The sequence below is a fragment of the Melanerpes formicivorus genome, unplaced genomic scaffold (assembly GCF_026170545.1).
Source record: "Melanerpes formicivorus ecotype bairdi unplaced genomic scaffold, bMelFor1.0.p_v2 SCAF_209, whole genome shotgun sequence".
NCBI lineage: Eukaryota > Metazoa > Chordata > Aves > Piciformes > Picidae > Melanerpes > Melanerpes formicivorus.
This window is the reverse complement of record NW_027142561.1, coordinates 381,875-403,415: the sequence shown is the minus strand read 5'-3', so window position 1 is coordinate 403,415 and position 21,541 is coordinate 381,875. Positions and strand designations below refer to the sequence as shown.

The following is a 21,541-nucleotide window of genomic DNA, read 5'->3' as shown; positions in this document are numbered from 1 at the left end:
CCCCAAAAACCTCCCAAATCCTGCATCAACCCCCTCCAACCTGTCCCAAAACTCCCAAACTCCTAGGGAAGAACTTGGACAAGTCCTGGACCAAGCCAGAACAAATCCTGTCCAAATCCTGACCCAAACCTCCCAAAGTCCCAGGGAGGAACTTGGCCAAAGCCTGAACCAATTCCCCCCAACACTTCCTCAATCCTTTCCCAACCCTCCACAACCTGACCACAACCTCCCAGACCCTGGGCACCGAGTCCTCCAAATCCTTCTTCCTAGAGCTGAGAGTCCTGCTAAGGATTACTAAAGCTAATAGCCCTGCTGCTGAGAATGAATGCTGCTAATGATCCTGCTGGGAGGGATCAACACCATGGCTGCAGTGGGGTTGTTGTTGTTGTTGTTGATGTTGTTGTTGTTGTTATTATTATTATTATTATTCTACAGACCTAAAAGTCCTCCTAATAATTACTAATAGAGCTAAGAATCCTGCTAATATTAAGTAATGGCACTAACAATCCTGCCTGTAATTAGTAAGAGAGCTAATTGTCCTGCTACAAATATGTAGATGAGTAAATAATCCTATTAATAACTAATAACAGACATAATAGTCCTGCCAAGAATAATTAATAGAGCTAATAATACTGCTAATCATTATGAATAATATGGCTAATAGTCTAAATAATTATAACAGCAATAACTAACAGAGCTAAAAGTCCTCTAATAATAACTAACAGAGCTAATAGTACTGGTAATGATTAATACTGGAGCTACAACCAGGCTAATAATGATAAATAACATGGCTAAGAGCCTTACTAGTGTGGTGGGTTAAGGCCTTTTGCTGAAAACAAAAGAACAAAGCCGGGTGGAGGCCTTGCGGGTACTTTACCCTCCCTGCAGGGCGCTGCCCCTGGCAAAGCTGACTCTGTTCCACTCCCCCCTCCCTGCCCAGCTAGGCTAGAAAAAGCAGGACATCATAGCTGTGGGATCTCCTTTTGGGCTCCTGCCTCTGCTGGATGAGAGCCACTGCAGCTGCCCTCCTGCTCCTCAGCCACGTGGCCGCACCTGATCCTTTTCCCTGCTGCCTCCGCACCTCCTCAGAGAAAGACTGGTTTTGTACTGCTCTTTTCTGTCCCCCTCCCATCCATTCTTGCTCCTTGCCCTTGGGAACTTTTTTTTCCTCTTATTGTCATATATATATAATTTAAAGAAAAATTCTTCACCTCTCCTCTTCCAAGCTGACTCCAGATTGTTGTTTAGTGGATTTGCTCCTTACCCCTTTTTTTTCCCTCTCCCTGTTTGGAGGGAGGAGGGGGGGGAGTGGGGAAGAGATTCTCAGCCTTTTCCCCATTTGAGCTTTTAACTCCCAGTTAAGGCTCAAACCACTACAACTAGGAATAATAATAAAACTTACCACTAATAATCATGCTAATCATAAAGATCAGAGCTAATATTCCTGCTAACAAGAATCAAGGGAGCTAATAATTCTGCTTATATTGATAAATATAATGGCTAATAGCCTTAAAAATGGTAACTATAATGGAGCTAATAGTCCTGCTAATAACAACAACTTATAGAGCTTAGAATCCAACTAACATTGATAAATAGCACGACTAATAATCCAAATATGGCTAACAATTAATAGTAGAGCTAAGAGCAATGCTAATCATAACTAATGGAGCTAAAAGCCCTGCAAATGGTTAATAGAGTTAAGAGTCCTGGGAAGAAAAAATCAATATAGCTAATAATCCTGTTAACAATTAATAATAGAGCTAATACAGCGACTAAGAATAAATCATAGAGCTAATAATACTGCTAATAATAATTATTGGAGTTAATAATCCTGCTAATACCTATAAATAATATGGCAAAGGATCTCAACTATGACTATAATTAATAATAGAGCTAATCATACTGATAATAATTAATAGAGCTAATAATCCAGCAAATGCCTATAATTAATGTGCCTAATAATATTAACTATGGAAATAATTAATTATAGACCTAATCATACATTCAATAATTATTAATTGAGCTAATAATCCTGCTAATACCTATAAATATTAGGGCTAATCATCTTAACTATGGCAATAATTAATAAGAGAGCTAATAATCCTCCTAATAATGATTAATATCTCCCAAATTAATATCTCCCAAAGTCCCAGGGAAGAACTTGGACAAAGTCTGACAAATTCCGCCCAAAACCTCCCAAATTCTGCACCAACCCCCCACAGCCTCACCCAAACCTCCCAAATGCTTCCCTAAACCACCCACCTTCTGGGCAGGATTTCACCAAAGCCTGGTTCAATCCACACACCAAATCCTTACCAAATCCCCACAAAACCTCCCAAATCCTGAACAAAACCTCCCAATGTCCGATGGAGGAACTTGGACAAAGCCTGGCCCAAACGAGATCAAAACTGCCCAAATCCTTCACCAAACCTCCCAAAGTCCCAAAGAGGAACTTGGCCAAATCCTGACAAATTCCACCCAAAAGGTCCTCAATCCTATCAAAAACCCCAACAACCTGACCCAATCATGACAAAATCTCCCCAAAACCTCCCAAATCCACCACAACTTGACCCAAACCTCCCAAATTCTGGGCACAATGTGACCAAACCCTGCTTCAATCCAGAGACCGAATCCTCAGCAACCCCCCCCTAAACCTCCCAAATCCTGACCACAACCTCCCAAAGCACCGGGTAGGAAGTTGTCCAAAGCCTGACCTAATCCCCCCTAAATCTCCTCAATCCTGCACCAACCCCCAGATCTTGACCAAAACTTCCCAAATCCTTCCCCAAACCTCCCAAAGTCCCAGGGAGGAAGTTGGCCAAATCCAAACCAATTCCCCTCAACAATTCCTCAATCCTGTCCCAACCCCCCACAATCTGACCCAAACATCTCAAATTCTGGCCAGGATTTGACCATAGCCTGCTTCCATCCACAGACCAAATTCTCACCAAATCCCCACAAACACCTCCCAGATCCTACCCTAAAACCACCCAAAGTCCTAGGGAAGAACTTCCCAAGTCCTAGCGCAAGCCAGGACAACTCCTGACCAGATCCTGCCCAACAACTTCCAAAGCCTAACACATACCCCCTAAAACCTCCCAAATCCTGCACCAAGCCCCCACAACCTGACCAAAACCTCCCAAAGTCCCAGGGAAGAACTTGGCCAACTCCTGGCAAGAGCCAGAACAAATCCTGTCCAAATCCTTCCCCAAACCTCCCAAAGTCCCAGGAAGGAAGCTGGCCAAATTCAGACCAAATTACCCCCAACACTTCATCAATCCTATCCCAAACCTCCAATAACCTGACCAAATTCTCCCAACCTCTAACCAAGACCTTCCAAACCTGGCCACAACCTGACCAACGCCTGATAAGTTCCCCCCAACGCCCCCCAAATCCTGCACCAACCCCCCACAACCTGACCCAAACCTCCCAAATCCTCAAGAAAACCTCACAAATTCTGGGCATGATGTGACCAAACCCTGTTTCAATCCAGAGATTGAATTCTCAGCTACCCCCCACAAAACGTCCCAAATCCTGAACCAAAACCGCTCCCAGAACCTCCTACATCCTGTACAGAACTTGGCCAAATCCTGGCCTGAAATGAGACCAAAACCTCCCAAATCCTGAACCAAACCTCCCAAAGAGGAACTTGGCCAAATCCTGACCAAGTCCCCCCAACACTTCCTCAGTCCTTTCCCAACCCTCCACAACCTGACCACAACCTCCCAGACCCTGGGCACGGAGTCCTCCAAATCCTTCTTCCTAGAGCTGAGAGTCCTGCTAAGGATTACTAAAGCTAATAGCCCTGCTGCTGAGAATGAATGCTGCTAATGATCCTGCTGGGAGGGATCAACACCATGGCTGCAGTGGGGTTGTTGCTGTTGCTGTTGTTACTGTTGTTATAACAGCAATAACTAAGAGAGCTAAAAGTCCTAATAATAATAACTAATAGAGGTAATAGTACTGGTAATGATTAATATGTTAGCTACAATCAGGCTAATAATGATAAATAACATGGCTAAGAGTCTTACTACTACTAATAATAAAACTAATAATCATGCTAATCATAAAGATCAGAGCTAATATTCCGGCTAATATAAATCAAGGGAGCTAATTATTCTGCTGATACTGAGAAATACTATGGGAAATACAGGGACCCAATCCTGACAAAATCTCCACAAAAATCTCCCAAATCCTGCACCAATCCCCCACAACTTGACCCAAACCTCCCAAATCCTCAACAAAACCTCCCAAATTCTGGGCACGATGTGACCAAACCCTGCTTCAATCCAGAGACCAAATCACAGCAAACCCCCCCAAATCCTCCCAAATCCTGACCAAAACCTCCCAAAGCACCGGGTAGGAAGTTGTCCAAAGCCTGACCTAATCCCCCCTAAATCTCCTCAATCCTGCACCAATCCCCAAATCTTGACCAAAACTTCCCAAATCCTTCCCCAAACCTCCCAAAGTTCCAGGGAGGAACTTGGCCAAATCCAGACCAATTCCACTCAACACTTCCTCAATCCTTTCCCAACCCCCCCCAACCTGACCCAAACTTCCCAAATCCTGAACAAAACCTCCCAAATCCTTCCCCTAATCTACCAAAGTCCTAGGGACGAACTTGGCCAAGTCCTGGCCCAAGCCAGAACAACTCCTGACCAGATCCTGCCCCAAACCACCCAATGTTGTGGGGAAAAACTAGGCCAAAGCCTAAAAAATTCCCTGCAAAGCCTCCTAAATCCTGACCAAAACCTCCCAGTGTCCCAGGAAGGAAGCTGGCCAAATCCTGAACAAATGCATCCCAAACCTTCTCAAACCTGCCCCAACCCCCCAAAACCTCCCAAGCTCTAACCAAGACCTCCCAAACCTGCCCACAACCTGACCAACTCCTGACAAATTCCCCCCAAAACCTCCCAAACCCTGCACCAGCCCCCCACAACCTGACCCAAACCTGCCAAATACCCAGGGAGGAACTTGGTCAAATCCAGGCCAAATTCGCAACAAAACCTACCAAATCCTGCACCAACCCCCCACCAAACCTTCCAAAGACCCAGGTAGGAACTTGGCCAAATAACAATTAATAGAGCTAATAATCCTGCCAATAGCTATAAATTATATGGCTAACAATCTTAACTATGGCAATAACTAATCATAGAGCTTATCGTCCTATTACGACTAATAACTAATAGTGCTAATAATACCAATTATAATTAATGGAGCTAATAATTCTGCTAACAGTAATAAATAGAGCTAATAATCCTGCTAATAGTGATAAATAATATGGCTAAAGTCTTAATACTACTACTAATAATAATACTACTGATACCTAACAGAGCTAAAAGTCCTCCTAATAATAACTAATAGAGCTAACATTCCTGCTGGGGATTAATACTAGAGCTAGAATCAGGCTAAGAATGAGAAACAATATGGCTAAGAGTCTGAGAAATAATAAGAAGAACAAAGAATTAGGGCCAATATTCCTGCTAATAATAAATAATGGAGTTAATATCCCTGCTAATATTGATAAATACTATGGCTAATAATCTGACTTATGGTAATATTTAGTAATAGACCTAATAACACCACTAATGCTAATGTTTAAAAGAGCTAAGAATCCTGCTAACATTGATGAATAATATGGCTAAGCATCTTAATAATGGAAATAATTAATAATAGAGCTAAGAATTCCATGAATATTGAGTAATGGTGCTAATAGCCCTGTGAATAATTAATAACAGAGCTAATACTCCTCTTAACAACTAATAACACAGCAAGTAGTAATACTAATACTTTAAAGAGATAATAATAATTAATGCACCTAATAGTCCTGCTAATACTGATAAATAATGTGCCTAATAGCCTAAATAAGAATAATAAATAATAGAGCTAAAAGACTTCCTAATAATAACTAAGAGAGATAATTACTAATAGAGCTAGCAGTCCTGCTAGGGATTAATTATACAGCTATAGTCCTAATAATGGTGACAATTAAGAACAGAGCTGGTAGAAGCTACAGAAAACAATTGACAGAGCTAATAACCCAGCTCATAAAAATAGATAATGTGGCCAATAATCCTGCTAATAATGATAAACAATGTGGCTAACAGTTACAGTCTCAGTAGCAGGAGTAATAGTTAATAATGATAATAATGATGATGATGATGATAATAATAATAATAATAATAATAAAGCAGCTAATAGTGATGTTAATGACAATAGGGCTAATAACTCTGCTAATATTTAGTATCAGGGGATTCCCCCAGAGCACCTCACAGCCACCCAGAGCTGTCTCCAGACCAAGCCCTGGCCAAACCCTTCCCAAAACCTCCCAAAGTCCCAGGGAGGAACTTGGCCAAAGCAGAACAAATCTTATCCACGAACCTCCCAAATCCTCAGCTGAACCTCACCAAATCCTGACCAAAACCCCCAAAATCTCCTGAACCCTTCCCTAGTCCCCCACAACCTGACCCAAACCTCCCAACCTCTAACCAAGACCACCCAAACCTGGGCACAACCTGACCAATTCCTGACAAATTCCCCTCAAAACCTCCCAAATCCTGCACCTACCCCCCACAACCTGACACAAAAATCCCAAATCCTCAACAAAACCTCCCAAATTCTGGGCAGGATTTGACCAAAGCTGCTTCAATCCAGAGACCAAATCCTGCACCAAATCCTCACAAAACTTCCCTAAACCTTTCCAAAACCTCACAGATCCAGGACAGAACTTGGCCATATCCTGGTCCAAACCTGACCAAAATCTCCCAAATCCTTTCCCAAAACCTCCCAAAGTCCTAGGGAAGAACGTGGCCAAAGTCTGACAAATTCCCCCCAAACCTTCCTCAATCCTGTCCCAACCCTCCAATACCTCCCAAGCTCTAACCAAGACCTCACAAACCTCCCCAAACCTGAACCAATCCTGACAAATTCCCCCCAAAACCTCCCAAATCCTGCACCTACCCCCCACAACCTGACCAAAACATCCCAAATCCTCAACAAAACCTCCCAAAGTCCCAGGGAAGAACTTGGCCAAGTCCTGGCTCAAGCCAGAACAACTCCTCACCAAATTCTGCCCAAAACCTCCCAAAGTCCCAATGAGGAAATGGACCAAATCCTGACAAATTCCCCCAAAACTTCCTCAATCCTGCACCAACTCCCCAAAACCTGACCAAAACCTCAGAACTCCTTACCCAATCCTCCCAAAAACCCAGGGAGGAACTTGGTCAAATCCAGGCCAAATTCCCCCAAAAAACCTCCCACATCCTGCACCAACCCCACACAACCTGAACCAAACCTCCCAATTCCTTTCCTAAACCCTGGACAGGATGTGACCAAACCCTGCTTCAATCCAGAGATTAAATCTTTACCAAATCCCCACCAAACCTCCCAAATCCTGCACAAAACCTCCCAAAGTCCCAGGGAGGAACATGGACAATTCCTCACCAAAACCTCCCAAAACCTCCTCAAGCCTTTCCCAACCTCCCAGCCCCTCACCAAAAGCATCAAACACTTCCCAAAGCCTCAGCACAACTTGCTCAAGTCCTGGCCCAAGCCTGACCACAGCCTGCACAAAACCTCCCAAATCCTCACCACAGCCTGACCTAATCCTGACCCAAGCCAGACCCAAACCTCCCAAATCCTTCTCAAACCCTTCCCAAAACCTCCCAAAGTTCTAGGGAGGAACTTGGCCAAAGCCTGGCCCAATGCAGAGCAAATCTTGCCCCAAACCTCCCAAATCCTCAGCTGAACCTCACCAAATCCTGACCAAAACTCCCAAAACCTTCTGAACCCTTCCCCAGTCCCCCAGAACCTGACCTGAACCTCCCAACCTCTAACCAAGACCTTCCAAACCTGGCCACAACCTGACCACATCGTGACAAATTCCACCCAAAACCTCCCAAGCTCTAACCAAAACCTCCCAAACCTGGCCACAAACTCATCCAATCCTGACAAATTCCCCCCAAAACCTCCCAAATCCTGACCCAAACCTCCCAAAGTCCCAGGGAGGAACTTGGCCAAATCCTCACCAATTCCCCCCAACACTTCCTCAATCCTTTCCCAATCCTCCACAACCTGACCACAACCTCCCAGACCCTGGGCACGGAGTCCTCCAAATCCTTCTTCCTAGAGCTGAGAGTCCTGCTAAGGATTACTAAAGCTAATAGCCCTGCTGCTGAGAATGAATGCTGCTAATGATCCTGCTGGGAGGGATCGACACCATGGCTGGATGATGATGATGATGATGATGATGATGATGATTATTTTGAGCTAAAAGTCTTCCTAATAATAACTAATACAACTAACAGTCCTGCTGATGATCAATTCTGGAGCTATAACCAACTAATAGAGCTAACAATCCTGCTAATATTGATAAATAACACGACTAACAATCCAAATATGGCTAACAATTAATAGTAGAGCTAAGAGCCCTGCTAATCATAGCTAATAGAGCTACAAGTCCTGCTGATGGTTAATAGAGTTAAGAGTCCTGGGAATAAAAATCAATATAGCTAATAATCCTGTTCACAATTAATAAGAGAGTTGATACACCTGCTAAGAATAATTAATAGAGCTAATAATACTGCTAATAATCAAAATTAAAAGAGTTAATAATCCTGCTAAAATATATAAATAATATGGCTAATAATCTTAGCTATGGGAATAATAGTTACTCAAGCTAATAATCCTGCTAATACCTATAACTAAGGTGGCTAATAGTCATAACTATGGCGATAATTAATAATCGACCTAACAATCCAATTATCCTGGCAATAATAATTAATGGAGCTAATAAACCTGCTAATACCTGTAATGACATTGGCTAATACTCTTAACTATGGAAATAATTAAGAATAGAGCTAATACCACTGTAAAAATAATTAATGGAGCTAATAATCCCGCCAATACCTATAACATGGCTAATAATCTTCATTATGGTAATAATTAATAATAGAGTTTATAGTCCTATTACTACTAATAACTAATAGTGCTAGTAATAATATGGAGCTAATAGTTCTGCTAACAGTAATTAATGGAGTTAATAATCAAAAGAGCTAATAATCCTGCTAATACCGATAAATAATATGTCTAACAATCTTAACTATGGCAATAATAAATAACAGAGCTAATGATGCTGCTGATAATAATTAAGAGAGCTAATAATCCGGCAAATACCTATAAATAATGTGGCTAATAATCTTAACTATGCAAGAATTAATAAGAGCACTAATAATAGAGCTAATAATAATTAATGGACCTAATAATCCTGCTAATACCTATAAATATTATGGCTAATAATCTTAACTATGTCAATACTTACTAGGAGAGCTAATAATCCTGCTAAAAATAATTAGTAGAGCTAATAATACTCCTAACACTAATAATATGTCTAATAATATTAATTATGGTAATAATTAATAATAGATCTTATAGTCCTATTACTACTAATAACTAATAGTGCTAAGAATACCAATTATAATTAATGGAGCTAACAATTCTGCTAACAGTAATTAATGGAGTTAATAATGGTGCTAATAGTGATAAATAATATGGCTAAGAGACTTAAAACTACTACTACTAATAATAGTACCAATACCTAACAGAGCTAAAAGTCCTCCTAATAATAACTAATAGAGCTAACATTCCTGCTGGGGATTAATGCTAGAGCTATAATCAGGCTAAGAATGAGGAACAATATGGCTAAGAGTCTGAGAAATAAGAAGAAGAACAAAGAATTAGAGCTAATATTCCTGCTAATAAGAAGTAATGGAGTTAATGTTCCTGCTAATACTGATAAATACTATGGCTAATAATCTGACCTATGGTAATGGTTAATAACAGACCTAATAACACCACTAATGCTAATGTTTAAAAGAGCTAAGAATCCTGCTAACATTGATGAATAATATGGCTAAGCATCTTAATAATGGAAATAACTAAAAATAGAGCTAAGAATCCCACAAACATTGAGTAATGGTGCTAATAATGCTGTTAATAATTAATAACAGAGCTAATACTTCTCTTAATAACTAATAATACAGCTAATAGTAATACTAATAGTAATACTTTAAAGAGCTAATAATAATTAATGCACCTAATAGTCCTGCTAATACTGATAAATAATGTGGCTGATAGTCTTAATAAGAATAATAAATAATAGAGCTAAAAGACTTCCTAATAATAACTAATAGAGATAATTACTAATAGAGCTAACAGTCCTGATAGTGATTAATTATAGAGCAACAGCCCTAATAATGGCAATAATTAATAATAGAGCTGGTAGTCCTGCTGGAAATAACTGATAGAGCTAATAACCCTGCTAATAATTATAAATAATGTGGCTAATAATCCTGCTAATAATGACAAACAATGTGGCTAATAGTCATAGGAATAATAATAATAATAAACAACCAGCTAATTGTGCTGCTAATAACCATAGGGCTAATAATCCTGCTGATAATTAATATCAGGTGATCCCCACAGAGGACCTCACAGCCTCCCAGAGCTGTCTCCAGACCAAGCCCTGACCAAAACCTTCCAAATATTGAGCAGAACCTGACCCAAGCCAGACCAAAACCTCCCAAATCCTTCCCAAACCCTTCCCAAAGTCCTAAGGAGGAACTTGGCCAAGTCCTGCCCCAAGCCAGAACAACTCCTGACCAGATCCTGCCCAAAACCTCCCAAAGTCCCAGGGAAGAATTTGGCCAAAGCCTGACAACTTCCCCCCCAAACCTACTAAATGCTGTACAGAACTTGGCCAAATCCTGGCCCAAACGAGACCAAAACCTCCCAAATCCTACCCAAAACCTCCCAAAGTCCCAAAGAGGAACTTGGCCAAATCCTTACCAAATCCACCCAAAACCTCCAGAATCCTGCCCCAAATCTCCCAAAGACCCAGGCAGGAACTTGGCCAAATCCTGACCAAATCCTTCCCAAAACTTCCTCAAATCCTGCCCCAACTCCCCATAATGTGAACAAAACCTCACAGAGCCCAAGCAGAACTTGGCCAAATCCTGGCCCAACGCACACCAAAACCTCCAAAACCCTCCCAAATCCTTCCCAAATCCTCCCAAATTGTGGCCAGGATTTGACCCAAGCCTGCTTCAATCCAGAGACCAAATCCACACCAAATCCCCCCAAAACTTCCCAGAGTCCTAAGGAAGAACTTGCCCAAGTCCTTGCCCAGTTCAGAACAAGTCCTGACCAAAACTGGGCACAGTCTGGCAGAATCCTGCCCAAATCCCACCAAAACTTCCCAATTCTGCCCAAACCCCACCAAAACCTCTCAATTCTGCCCAAACTCCACCAAAACTTCCCAATTCTGCCCAAACCCCACCCTAATCCCACCCAATTCCAGCCCCAGTGCTGTCCCAATCCCACCCCAATCCAGCTGCATTCCCAGACCATCCCCAGCCCTTTCCAGCAGCTGCCCTCCCCCCTGTCCATGCCCTGCCTGCCCCCAGCCCAGCTCTCTGTCCTTGCCCCCTGCTCTGGGGGGCCTCAGGGGGTGTCCGCTGGCAGCCGGCAGGGCCCTGCAGCTCTGTCCCCGCCGAAGGGCAGCTGGCAGCTGGCACAGGGCACCAAGGCTGGCCCAAGGGCTTCTTCCCCACGGCTGGAAGCGTGGCTGGGCAGCAGCTCCGGGCTGAAGGTGCCTGTGGGAAGGAGAGGTGCCAGGCTGTGGCCTCCCTCAAGGTCCCCATGGCAGGCTGGCACCTCAGGAGGGCACCTCCCTGGCTCCAGCCGCAACCATCACCCCAGCTGGAGGCCACCTTGCAGCTGTGGTGGCTTCATGTCCTGCTGCCACCCCATGCTGTCCCTCCCTGGCTCCAGCCCCAGCCATGGGGCCAGCTGGAGGCCACCTTGCAGCTGTGGTGGCTTCATGTCCTGCTGCCACCCCATGCTGTCCCTCCCTGGCTCCAGCCCCAACCATGACCCCAGCTTGGGGCCACCTTGCAGCTGTGGTGGCTTCATGTCCTGCTGCCACCCCATGCTGTCCCTCCCTGGCTCCAGCCCCAACCATGACCCCAGCTTGGGGCCACCTTGCAGCTGTGGTGGCTTCATGTCCTGCTGCCACCCCATGCTGTCCCTCCCTGGCCTCCAGCCCCAACCATGACCCCAGCTTGGGGCCACCTTGCAGCTGTGGTGGCCTGGCTTGATGCTTGGCTGGACAGACACATCTCCAGAGCTGAGCTCCAGGAGCTTGCCTGGTGCTGGGGTGCCAGCCAGAAGGACCTACCTGAGCAGCTGGCACACAGCCTCATGTCCCTGCTGGCCCCTCTGCTGGCCTCTCTCCTGGCCTCTTTGCTTTGGGGGATGAAGGTTCTTCTGCCTCTCCTTCCTGCCCTGGAGGGAGCTGGCAGGGCCCTGCAGCAGGGCTGCTGCAGCTCAGGGGAGGCTCTGCTGGTTCTTCTTCTCAGCCACTAGGCAGAAGGAGCAAGCCCCAGGTGAGGACTGGGCTTGGCACGGGGCAGGCAGAGCCCTGGGCATCAGGTGGGAGGAGGTTGGCAAGCTGAGGGAGATGCCTGCTGGGGGAGCTGGAGGCTCTCTGCCTGCTGCCCAGCTGCTGGCAGCCTCCTGGGGCTGGGGGGACATCTCCAGTGGCACCTGGGGAGGGGGGCACAAGGAATGCTCCTGCCCTCGGGCCAGAGCCTGCCAGGGGCAGGGGACAGCTGGCAGTGGCATGGGCAGCAGGACATCTGCCTGGCACCAAGCAACCAGCCCCAGCCCCAGCTGGGGGCAGCAGACTCCTGCAGCCAGGGGATGGCTTGCAAGAGACCCTGGAGATGCTGCTGGCCGACCCAGCACCCCCCCAGCACCCCCAAGCTGTGGCCCTCAGCACCACAGCTCCAGGGCTTGGAGACCCCCCCAGGCCTGGAGCCTTCCCGGGCTGCTTCTGAGCCCAGGGCAGGTCCCAAGGCTTGAGCTGGCTGCCCCTTGGGGAGCAAACCTCACAGGAGGCTTGGTGGGGAGCAAACCTCACAGGAGGCTTGGTGGGGAGCAAACCTCACAGGAGGCTTGGGGGGGAGCAAACCTCACAGGAGGCTTGGGGGGGAGCCCTCCTTGCACCTCAGCATGGCCTCCAGCTGCCTCCCCTGCTTCTGTGGCACCTCCTGGCTCCTCAGCTGCCTCACTCCAGGGGCCTGTGCCAGGCTGGGGCCTCCGTGCCCAGCTGCGTGCCGCCGGCAGCAGCAGCTGAGAAGGCCTCCAGCTGCCTGCTTCCAGCTGCTGCAGGAGGTTCTTCAGCTGCTCCTCCTCCAGGGAGCTCCTGCAGACAGGGATCCTCAGCTGCACATCAACCAAGCCCATGGGGATCAACCAAGCCCCTGGGGAGATGAGCCCGTGGGCACCTCAGCAGCCCCCCAGGGAAGCTCAAGCAGGCAGCCAGGGACTTGGGGACACCACCTGGAGCTGTCTCCAGGCCTGCAGACGGAGCCCAGCAGCCTACTCACCAGTGTGCTTCTGGAGCAGGCAGGGCTGGAGCTCCAGGGCTTCTCCATGGGCTTCACATCCTCCCGTGGGGCAGGGCAAGCTCAAGGAGAAGACAGCCCAGGACTCCGTGCCCCCAGCCATGGCCACAGCCCCCTGGGGGCTCTGCATGGGGCAGAGGAGAAGCCACAGCAGCTGTGGGGAGGAGAAGACAAAGAGTGGTGGGGAGAGGAACCTCCCAGGCTTGGCAGGGAGGGTGAGGACCTCCGGGGGGACCTCTGGGGGTCTGCAGGAGGTTCAAGCCCCCCTGGCTGTGCTGCTGGAAGGCTTGGCTGCAGCTCCCCCCCAGGCAGTCCCTCCTCTGCCCCACCCCCAGCGCTGGGAAGTCCTCTGTGGGGAGGGGACCTTGCTGCCCCCTCTGCTCTTCACCTGCCAAGCCCCTCCACGCCAGCTCTCCTCCAAGCCCCTCCATCCCAGCACCTCCACCCCAAGCCCATCTTTCCCTTCCTTGCCCACTCAGGAGCGGGGAAGGGGCGGCTGAGGCGCGGGGTTGGGCGGAGGGAGCGCTGGGGGCTCGGTGGGAGAGGGGAGCGGGGGGCAGCGGCAGGCCCTGGGGGGCGCTGGGACTGGGGGGGGGCACAGGAGTCGGGGTGGGCGCTGGGGGGGCTCCGGAGCTCCTGGAGCAAGGGAAGGCAGCGGCCGAGGCGCCGGCAGTTGGCGGACGTTTGGGCTCCGGGGAGCGTTAGGGCTGAGGCTCCCTGGGCTAGGAGGACTTCGGGGGGGTCCCTGTGGCAGGGGGGTCCTGGGAGCTGCCGAAGGCCTTTGGGGCAGAGGCAGAGAGGCGGCCCCGGGCCAGGAGGCTGCTGGCAGCTGGCGAAGGGGCCGGGGGCAGGGGGACGTGGGGGGTCCCTGGGGCGGGGGGAGCCTGCAGCTCCCTGGGGCTGGAGAGCTCTGGGGGCTTGCGAAGGGGCCGGGGGCAGGGGGACCTTGAGGGGCCCTGGCAGAAGGAGTGCTGGGGGGCTGGAGGGTCCCCGGGAGGGCTTGGGAGGCCCTGGGCAAGGGCAGGAGGAGCTGGGCTGTACCGGCAGGAGGGGTCCCGCAGAGCCTGCAGCGGTGGCCTGGCAGCTGCTGAGCACAGGGAGATGCTTTCGCTGCTTCCCCTCCCGACTCGCTGCCTTCGGCTTCCCAGCCGCTTGGCCTCGGAGCTTGCCTTGGAGCAAGTTGGCTGGCTGGAGCCGCTGGAGCTCCCTGCAGGCAGGGCTGAGGGAGAGGAGGGCAGCTGGGACGCTTGGCTGGCAGTTGCTAGGGGCCAGGGAGGTGACCTCACCAACCGCTGCCCCCTGCCCCCCGGCTGCCTGCCTGCCCCCGGCTGCTGCTTGCTCTCCAAGCTGCTCTCGCAGCTCTTCTCAGCTCTTGCACTTGCTGCTTTCCTCCCCAGCCTTGGCAGGACCCTCAGCAGCTGCTGGGGGACCTGCTTCCAGTCCCCCCTGAAGGAGAGCTTTAGCTTGAGGCTGGGGAGAGCCCAGCCCAGGTTTGCTCACAGAGGTGGAGCTGCTCCCATGCTGGGGGGCAGGGGCCGGCAGGGGCCAGGCAGCCCAGCCCCTTCCTCTCCAGCCTGATGCTCCTGGGGCTTGCTGGACACAGCTCAGAGCCCTCTGGCCACCAGCTGGAGGTTAGGCTCTAGCTTGCAATGGACATCTTCAGCTGCTTCTCCTCCTCCTCCTCCTCCACCACCCCTGGCCCCACTCTGGCCACCCTGGCCACCCTCTCCAGGTGTTCCAGGCCAGGCCATGTTTGATGTCCTCCTAGCAGGGGATGCTTCCTCTTGGCCATGCCTCTGGTGGCCATCACTGGGCTGAGGTCAGGGTGGGGCTGGAGGATTGGAGAGCAATGCTGAGCAATGCTCCATCCCACCACCTCCATCCCACCATCTCTCCTCCAACCCCCTGCATCCCACCATCTCTCCTCCAACCCCCTCCATCCCACCACCTCTTCTCCAACCACCTCCATCCCATCACCTCTCCTCCTCAGCTGGAAAAGAGCAGCCAGATGTGTCCTGGAGGGCATGGAGCAGAGTGTGGGCAGCAGCAGGGGCAGGGAAGTTCTGCTGCCCCTCTGCTCTGCCCTGGGCTGCCCAGGTCAGAGCCTGGGAAGTGCTGCAGAGAGTTCAGGGGAGGCTGGGGAGAGGCTGAGGGCCAGAGGAGGACAACAAAGGTGGGAAAGGGTCTGGGGAAGGGTCTGGAGAAGTTGTGAGGAGCAGCTGAGGGCCCTGGGGGATGTTCAGCCTGAAGCAGAGCCCCCCAGGAGCTGCTGGGGCTGGGAGCCCCCCAGGAGCTGCTTGCTGAAGGCCTTGGTGCATGAGGGGGGAGGAGGTTGTGTCAAGGTTGTGATTGAGGAGAAGACAAAAAGGCCAACTCCAAATCAAAGCTTTAGATATTTTCTGTCTTTTGGTGGAGAACAGGGAAAAAAAAAACAATAAAAATACAAAGTTGATAGAATTTGGAGCTTCTCTGCCTCTGCTTCAGGGCCTGGGCAGGGGAGGAGTCATAGAATCAATAAGGCTGGAAAAGACCTCAGAGATCATCAAGTCCAAGCTGTCACCCAACACCTCCTGACTGCTAAACCATGGCTCCAAGGGCCACATCCAGTCCCCTCTTGAACACCTTCAGGGATGGGGACTCCACCACCTCCATGGGCAGCACATCCCAATGGCCAATCTCTCTTGCTGGGAAGAACTTTCTCCTCACCTCCAGCCTAAACCTCCCCTGGCACAGCTTGAGACTGTGTCCTCTTGTTCTGGTGCTGGCTGCCTGGCAGAAGAGACCAACCCCCAGCTGGCTACAGCCTCCCTTCAGGGAGTTGGAGAGAGCAAGAAGGTCTCCCCTGAGCCTCCTCCTCTCCAGGCTAAGCAAGCCCAGCTCCCTCAGCCTCTCCTCACAGGGCTGTGCTCCAGACCCCTCCCCAGCTTTGTTGCCCTTCTCTGGACACCTTCCAGCATCTCAATGTCCTTCTTAACCTGAGGGGCCCAGAACTGGACACAGCACTCAGGGTGTGGCCTAACCAGTGCTGAGTACAGGGCAGGATGACCTCCCTGCTCCTGCTGGCCACACTCTTCCTGATCCAGGCCAGGATGCCCTTGGCCTTCTGGGCCCCCTGGGCACACTGCAGGCTCATGTTCAGCCTCCTCTCAACCAGTACCCCCAGGTCCCTCTCTGCCTGGCTGCTCTCAGCCACTCTGACCCCAGCCTGGAGCACTGCCTGGGGTTGTTGTGGCCAATGTGCAGCACCTGGCACTTGGATGTGTTCAATCTGATGCCCTTGGACTCTGCCCATCTGCCCAGCCTGGCAAGGTGCCTCTGCAGAGCTCTCCCACCCTCTAACAGCTCAACTCCTGCCCCCAGCTTGCTGTCATCTGCACACTGACTGATGATGGACTCAGTGCCCTCCTCCAGATCATCAATAAAGAGATTGAGCAGGCTGGGGCCCAGCACTGATCCCTGGGGCACACCACTAGTGCCTGGCTGCCAGCTGGCTGTGGCACCATTCACCACCACTCTCTGGGCTCAGCCTCCAGCCAGTTCCTCAGCCAGCACAGAGTGCTGCTGTCCAAGCCAGGGGCTGACAGCTTGGCCAGGAGTTTGCTGTGGGGGACGGTGGCAAAGGCCTTGCTGAAGTCCAGGCAGACCACAGCCACAGCCTGCCCCACATCCCCCAGGCAGTCACCTGAGCAGAGCAGGAGATCAGGTTGGTCAGGCAGGAGCTGCCCTTCCTGAATCCATGCTGGCTGGGCCTGAGCCGTTGGCCCTCCTGGAAGTGCTGTGTGATTGCCCTCCAGATGCCCTGTTCCATCCTCTTGCCTGGCACTCAGGTCAGGCTGACAGGCCTGGGATTGCCTGGCTCCTCCTGCTGGCCCTTCTTGTGGATGGGCATCACCTTGGCAGCTTCCAGTCCCCTGGGACCTCTCCAGTGAGCCAGGGCTGGTGGGAAATGATGGAGAGAGGCTTGGCCAGCTCATCTGCCAGCTCTCTCAGCACCCTAGGATGGATCCCAGCCGCTCCCATGCACTTGTGGGGATCCAAGTGGCTCAGCAGGTCTCTAACTACTTCCTCCTGGATCTCAGGGGCATTATGCTGCTCCCTGACCCCACCTGCCAGCTCAGGAGGCTGTTAGCCTGGAGTCCTCCTGCCTTGCTGCTGAAAATGGACAGCCTGAGGCTGCTGCTGAGCAGGGTTGGAGGTGCTGGAGGTGGAAGGAGAGGCTGAAGCTGGTGCTGAGGAGGGTTGGAGGTGCTGGAGGTAGAAGGAGAGCCTCAGGCTGGGAGGGAGGGGCTTTGGGGGTCCTGCTCTGCTCCTTCAACCCAGCTGGCAGTCAGGAGGGTCCCTGTGGTCATCTCCTGGGGGGGGTCCCTACAGGGGGGATCTGGTTGAAGCCCCCAGGAGCTGTCCCCTGGGTCTTGGTCCCTGGCAGGCTGTCTGGGAGCTGAGGGCAGGTTTGCCTACAAGCTGCTCCAGGACCTCTTCTCCAACTACTCCAAGGTCCTGCTGCCTGTGGAGGACACTGACAGAGCCCTCAACGTCACCCTGCAGGTCAGCCTCTCGCAGACCATCAACATGGTGAGAGCTGCAGCTGGCCCAGGGCCCTCACGACCCCTGCCCAGACCCTGAAACCCAGCCCAGACCTCCTCAAACCCAGCCCAGACCCTGAAACCCAGCCCAGACCTCTCAAACCCAGCCCAGACCCGTGAAACCCACCCCAGATGCCCTCAAACCCAACCCAGACCCCTGAAACCCAGCCCAGACCTCCTCAAACCCAGCCCAGACCCTGAAACCCAGCCCAGACCTCTCAAACCCAGCCCAGACCCGTGAAACCCACCCCAGATGCCCTCAAAACCAACCCAGATCCACTCAAACCCAGCCCAGACCCACTCAATCCCAGCCCAGACCTCTCAAACCCAGCCCAGATCCACTCAATCCCAGCCCAGACCTCTCAAACCCAGCCCAGATCCACTCAAACCCAGCCCAGACCTCTCAAACCCAGCCCAGATCCACTCAAACCCAGCCCAGATCCACTCAAACCCAGCCCAGACCTCTCAAACCCAGCCCAGATCCACTCAAACCCAGCCCAGACCTCTCAAACCCGGCCCAGATCCACTCAAACCCAGCCCAGACCTCTCAAACCCAGCCTGGCACCGAGCCGCCCAGCGCCACGCCGGACACTGGCAGGAGGTGGCCACGGTGCTGGATCGCTGCTGCATGTGGCTCTTCCTCGCCATGGTCTTCCTCAGCAGCCTGCTGGTGCTGGCCAGAGCTGCCTGCAGGTCATGGCCTCAGGGACCTGAAGGACCTGATGGCCACAGGGAGCTTGCCCAGGACCTCATCCAGTGGGTGGTAATGGCCACTGAAGCCCCATGAGGGTAGCTTGGGGCCAGCAGCTGTAGGCTTGGAGCTGCACCAGCAGCAGGGAGGAGGAACCCAACAGCAGGACCTCAAGCCCCAGCTTCAGGCTGGAGAGGTCTCAGCTGCCCCAATGACCACATCCAGGCTGTGGCTCCAAGTTCTTCCCTTCCCTATGTCCCAGAAACTGGAGCTAAACCCTGGGGCTGTGTCCTACTCCTCCTGCTTGGAGCCAAAGTGCTCCCAGGACCTCCTGGTCCCAGGCGAGCTGAGGCAGCATCCCTGGAACCAGCTGCCATGGAGCTGCTCCCACCTGGAGCCTTGGGGCTGCTCCTGCCTGGAGCCTTGGGGCTGCTCCCGCCTGGAGCCTTGGGGCTGCTCCCGCCTGGAGCCTTGGGGCTGCTCCTGCCTGGAGCCTTGGGGCTGCTCTCCCCTGGAGCCTTGGGGCTGCTCTCCCCTGGAGCCTTGGGGCTGCTCTCCCCTGGAGCCTTGGGGCTGCTCTCCCCTGGAGCCTTGGGGCTGCTCTCCCCTGGAGCCTTGGGGCTGCTCCTGCCTGGAGCCTTGGGGCTGCTCTCCCCTGGAGCCTTGGGGCTGCTCTCCCCTGGAGCCTTGGGGCTGCTTCCACCTGGAGCCTTGGGGCTGCTCTCCCCTGGAGCCTTGGGGCTGCTCCTGCCTGGACCTCCCTGATCCCACCCAGCTCCCAAGCCAGGTTCCTGACTCCCCCCATCCCTCAAAGCAGCTCCCCCTGACCCTTGTTGTCCCTTGGGGGGGCACAGGACCCAGAAAGTAATTTTTAAGGTGGAATTTGGAAATTAATATTTATTTTTGCTTCTCACTTTGGGGTCCTTTGAGTTCCATTTGTGACCCCCACATTTGGGAAACACTCCCTCCCCTCCCCATTCCCCCCCCCAAGACTTCTCTCTCCCTGTCCCCCACTGTCCCCCAAACAAAGGTCCTACCCCTTAAAATGTCCTGAAGCGATTTTGGGACCTTCTGGAGCAGGACCTCCCCACACCAAATCCTTCCCAAACCCTTCCCAAAGTCCCAGGGAAGAACTTGGCCAAATCCTGACCAATTCCCCCCAACACTTCCTCAATCCTGCCCCAACCCCCCACAACCTCACCAAGACCTCCCAAACCTGGCCAAAACCTGACCTAATCCTGACAAATTCCCCCCAAAACCTCCCAAATCCTGCACCAACCCCCCACAGCCTGACCCAAACCTCCCAAATCCTTCCCCAAAAGTACCAAAGTCCTAAGGGAAGAACTTGGCCAAATCCTGACAAATTCCCCCCAAGACTTCCTCAATCCAATCCCAACCCCTGACCCAAACCTCCCAAGCTCTAACCAAGACCTCCCAAACCTGGCTACAAACTGACCAAATCCTGACAAATTCCACCCGAAACCTGCCAAATCCTGCCCCAAACCTCCCAAACTCCCAAAGAGGAACTTGGTCAAACACTGATCAAATCCATCCAAAACCTCCTCAAACCTGTCCCAACCCCCCAAAACCTCCCAAACCTGCCCACAACCTGACCAACTCCTGACAAATTCCCCCCAAAACCTTCCAAATCCTGCACCAACCTCCCACAACCTGACCAAAACCTCCCAAATCCTGATCAAAACCTCTCAACCCTTGGCCAAAACTTGAACAAAGCCTGGCCCAACCCACAGCAATTCCTGACCAAGCCCTGACCAAAACCTCCCAATGTTCCAGGGACAAAGATGACCAAATCCTGAATAAATCCACCCAAAACCTCCTCAATCCTGTCCCAACCCCCCACAACCTGACCTAAACCTCCCAACCTCTAACCAAGAATTCCCAAACCTGCCCACAACCTGCCCAACACCTGACAAATTCCCCCCAAATCCTGCACCAACTCTCCACAACCTGACCCAAACTCCCAAATCCTGAGCACAGCCTCCCCAGTCCTGAGCTCAACTTGGCCAAACTTGGCCAAACCCTGCCCCAACCCACACCAAAACCTCCCAAAGCCTCCTGAGTCCTGCCCCAAACCTCCCAAAGTCCCAGGGAGGAACTTGGCCAAAGCCTGACCAATTCCCCCCAACACTTCCTCAATCCTTTCCCAACCCTCCACAACCTGACCACAACCTCCCAGACCCTGGGCACGGAGTCCTCCAAATCCTTCTTCCTAGAGCTGAGAGTCCTGCTAAGGATTACTAAAGCTAATAGCCCTGCTGCTGAGAATGAATGCTGCTAATGATCCTGCTGGGAGGCATCAACACCATGGCTGCAGTGGGGTTGGGGGTGTTGTTGTTGTTGTTATTATTATTAAGAGCTAAAAGTCCTCCTAATAATAATAGAGCTAACAGTCCTGATGATGAATACTAGAGCTATAACCAGGCTAATAATGATAAATAACATGGCTAACAATCTTAATTGTGGAAATACTTAATAATAGACCTAATAATACCACTAATAGTAATATTTAAGAATCCTGGCAATATTGATAAAAAACATGGCTAATACTCCTAATAACGGAAATCATTGCTAATAGAGCTAAGAGTCCTGCTAATATTGAGTAATGGTGCTAACAATCCTGCCCATAATTAATAATACAGCAAACAGTCCTGCTACTAATCATTAATGGCTCTAATAATCCTAATGATAAATAATATGGCTAATAATTGTAACAGCAAAAACTAATGGAGCTAAAAGACCCCCTAATAATAACTAACAGAGCTAACAGCACCAGTAATAAT

The 21,541-nt window shown here is 50.9% G+C and overlaps 1 protein-coding gene across 1 annotated transcript in view; it reads left to right on the top strand.

Moving 5' to 3' along the window:
- LOC137457918 (neuronal acetylcholine receptor subunit alpha-10-like) overlaps positions 1-21,541 on the top strand; it is a 95,367-nt gene that overhangs the window by 56,811 nt on the left and 17,015 nt on the right. Inside the window, 1 exon segment of the mRNA XM_068169669.1 lies at positions 17,893-18,038. Within this exon segment, the coding sequence (XP_068025770.1) occupies positions 17,893-18,038 (146 nt within the window).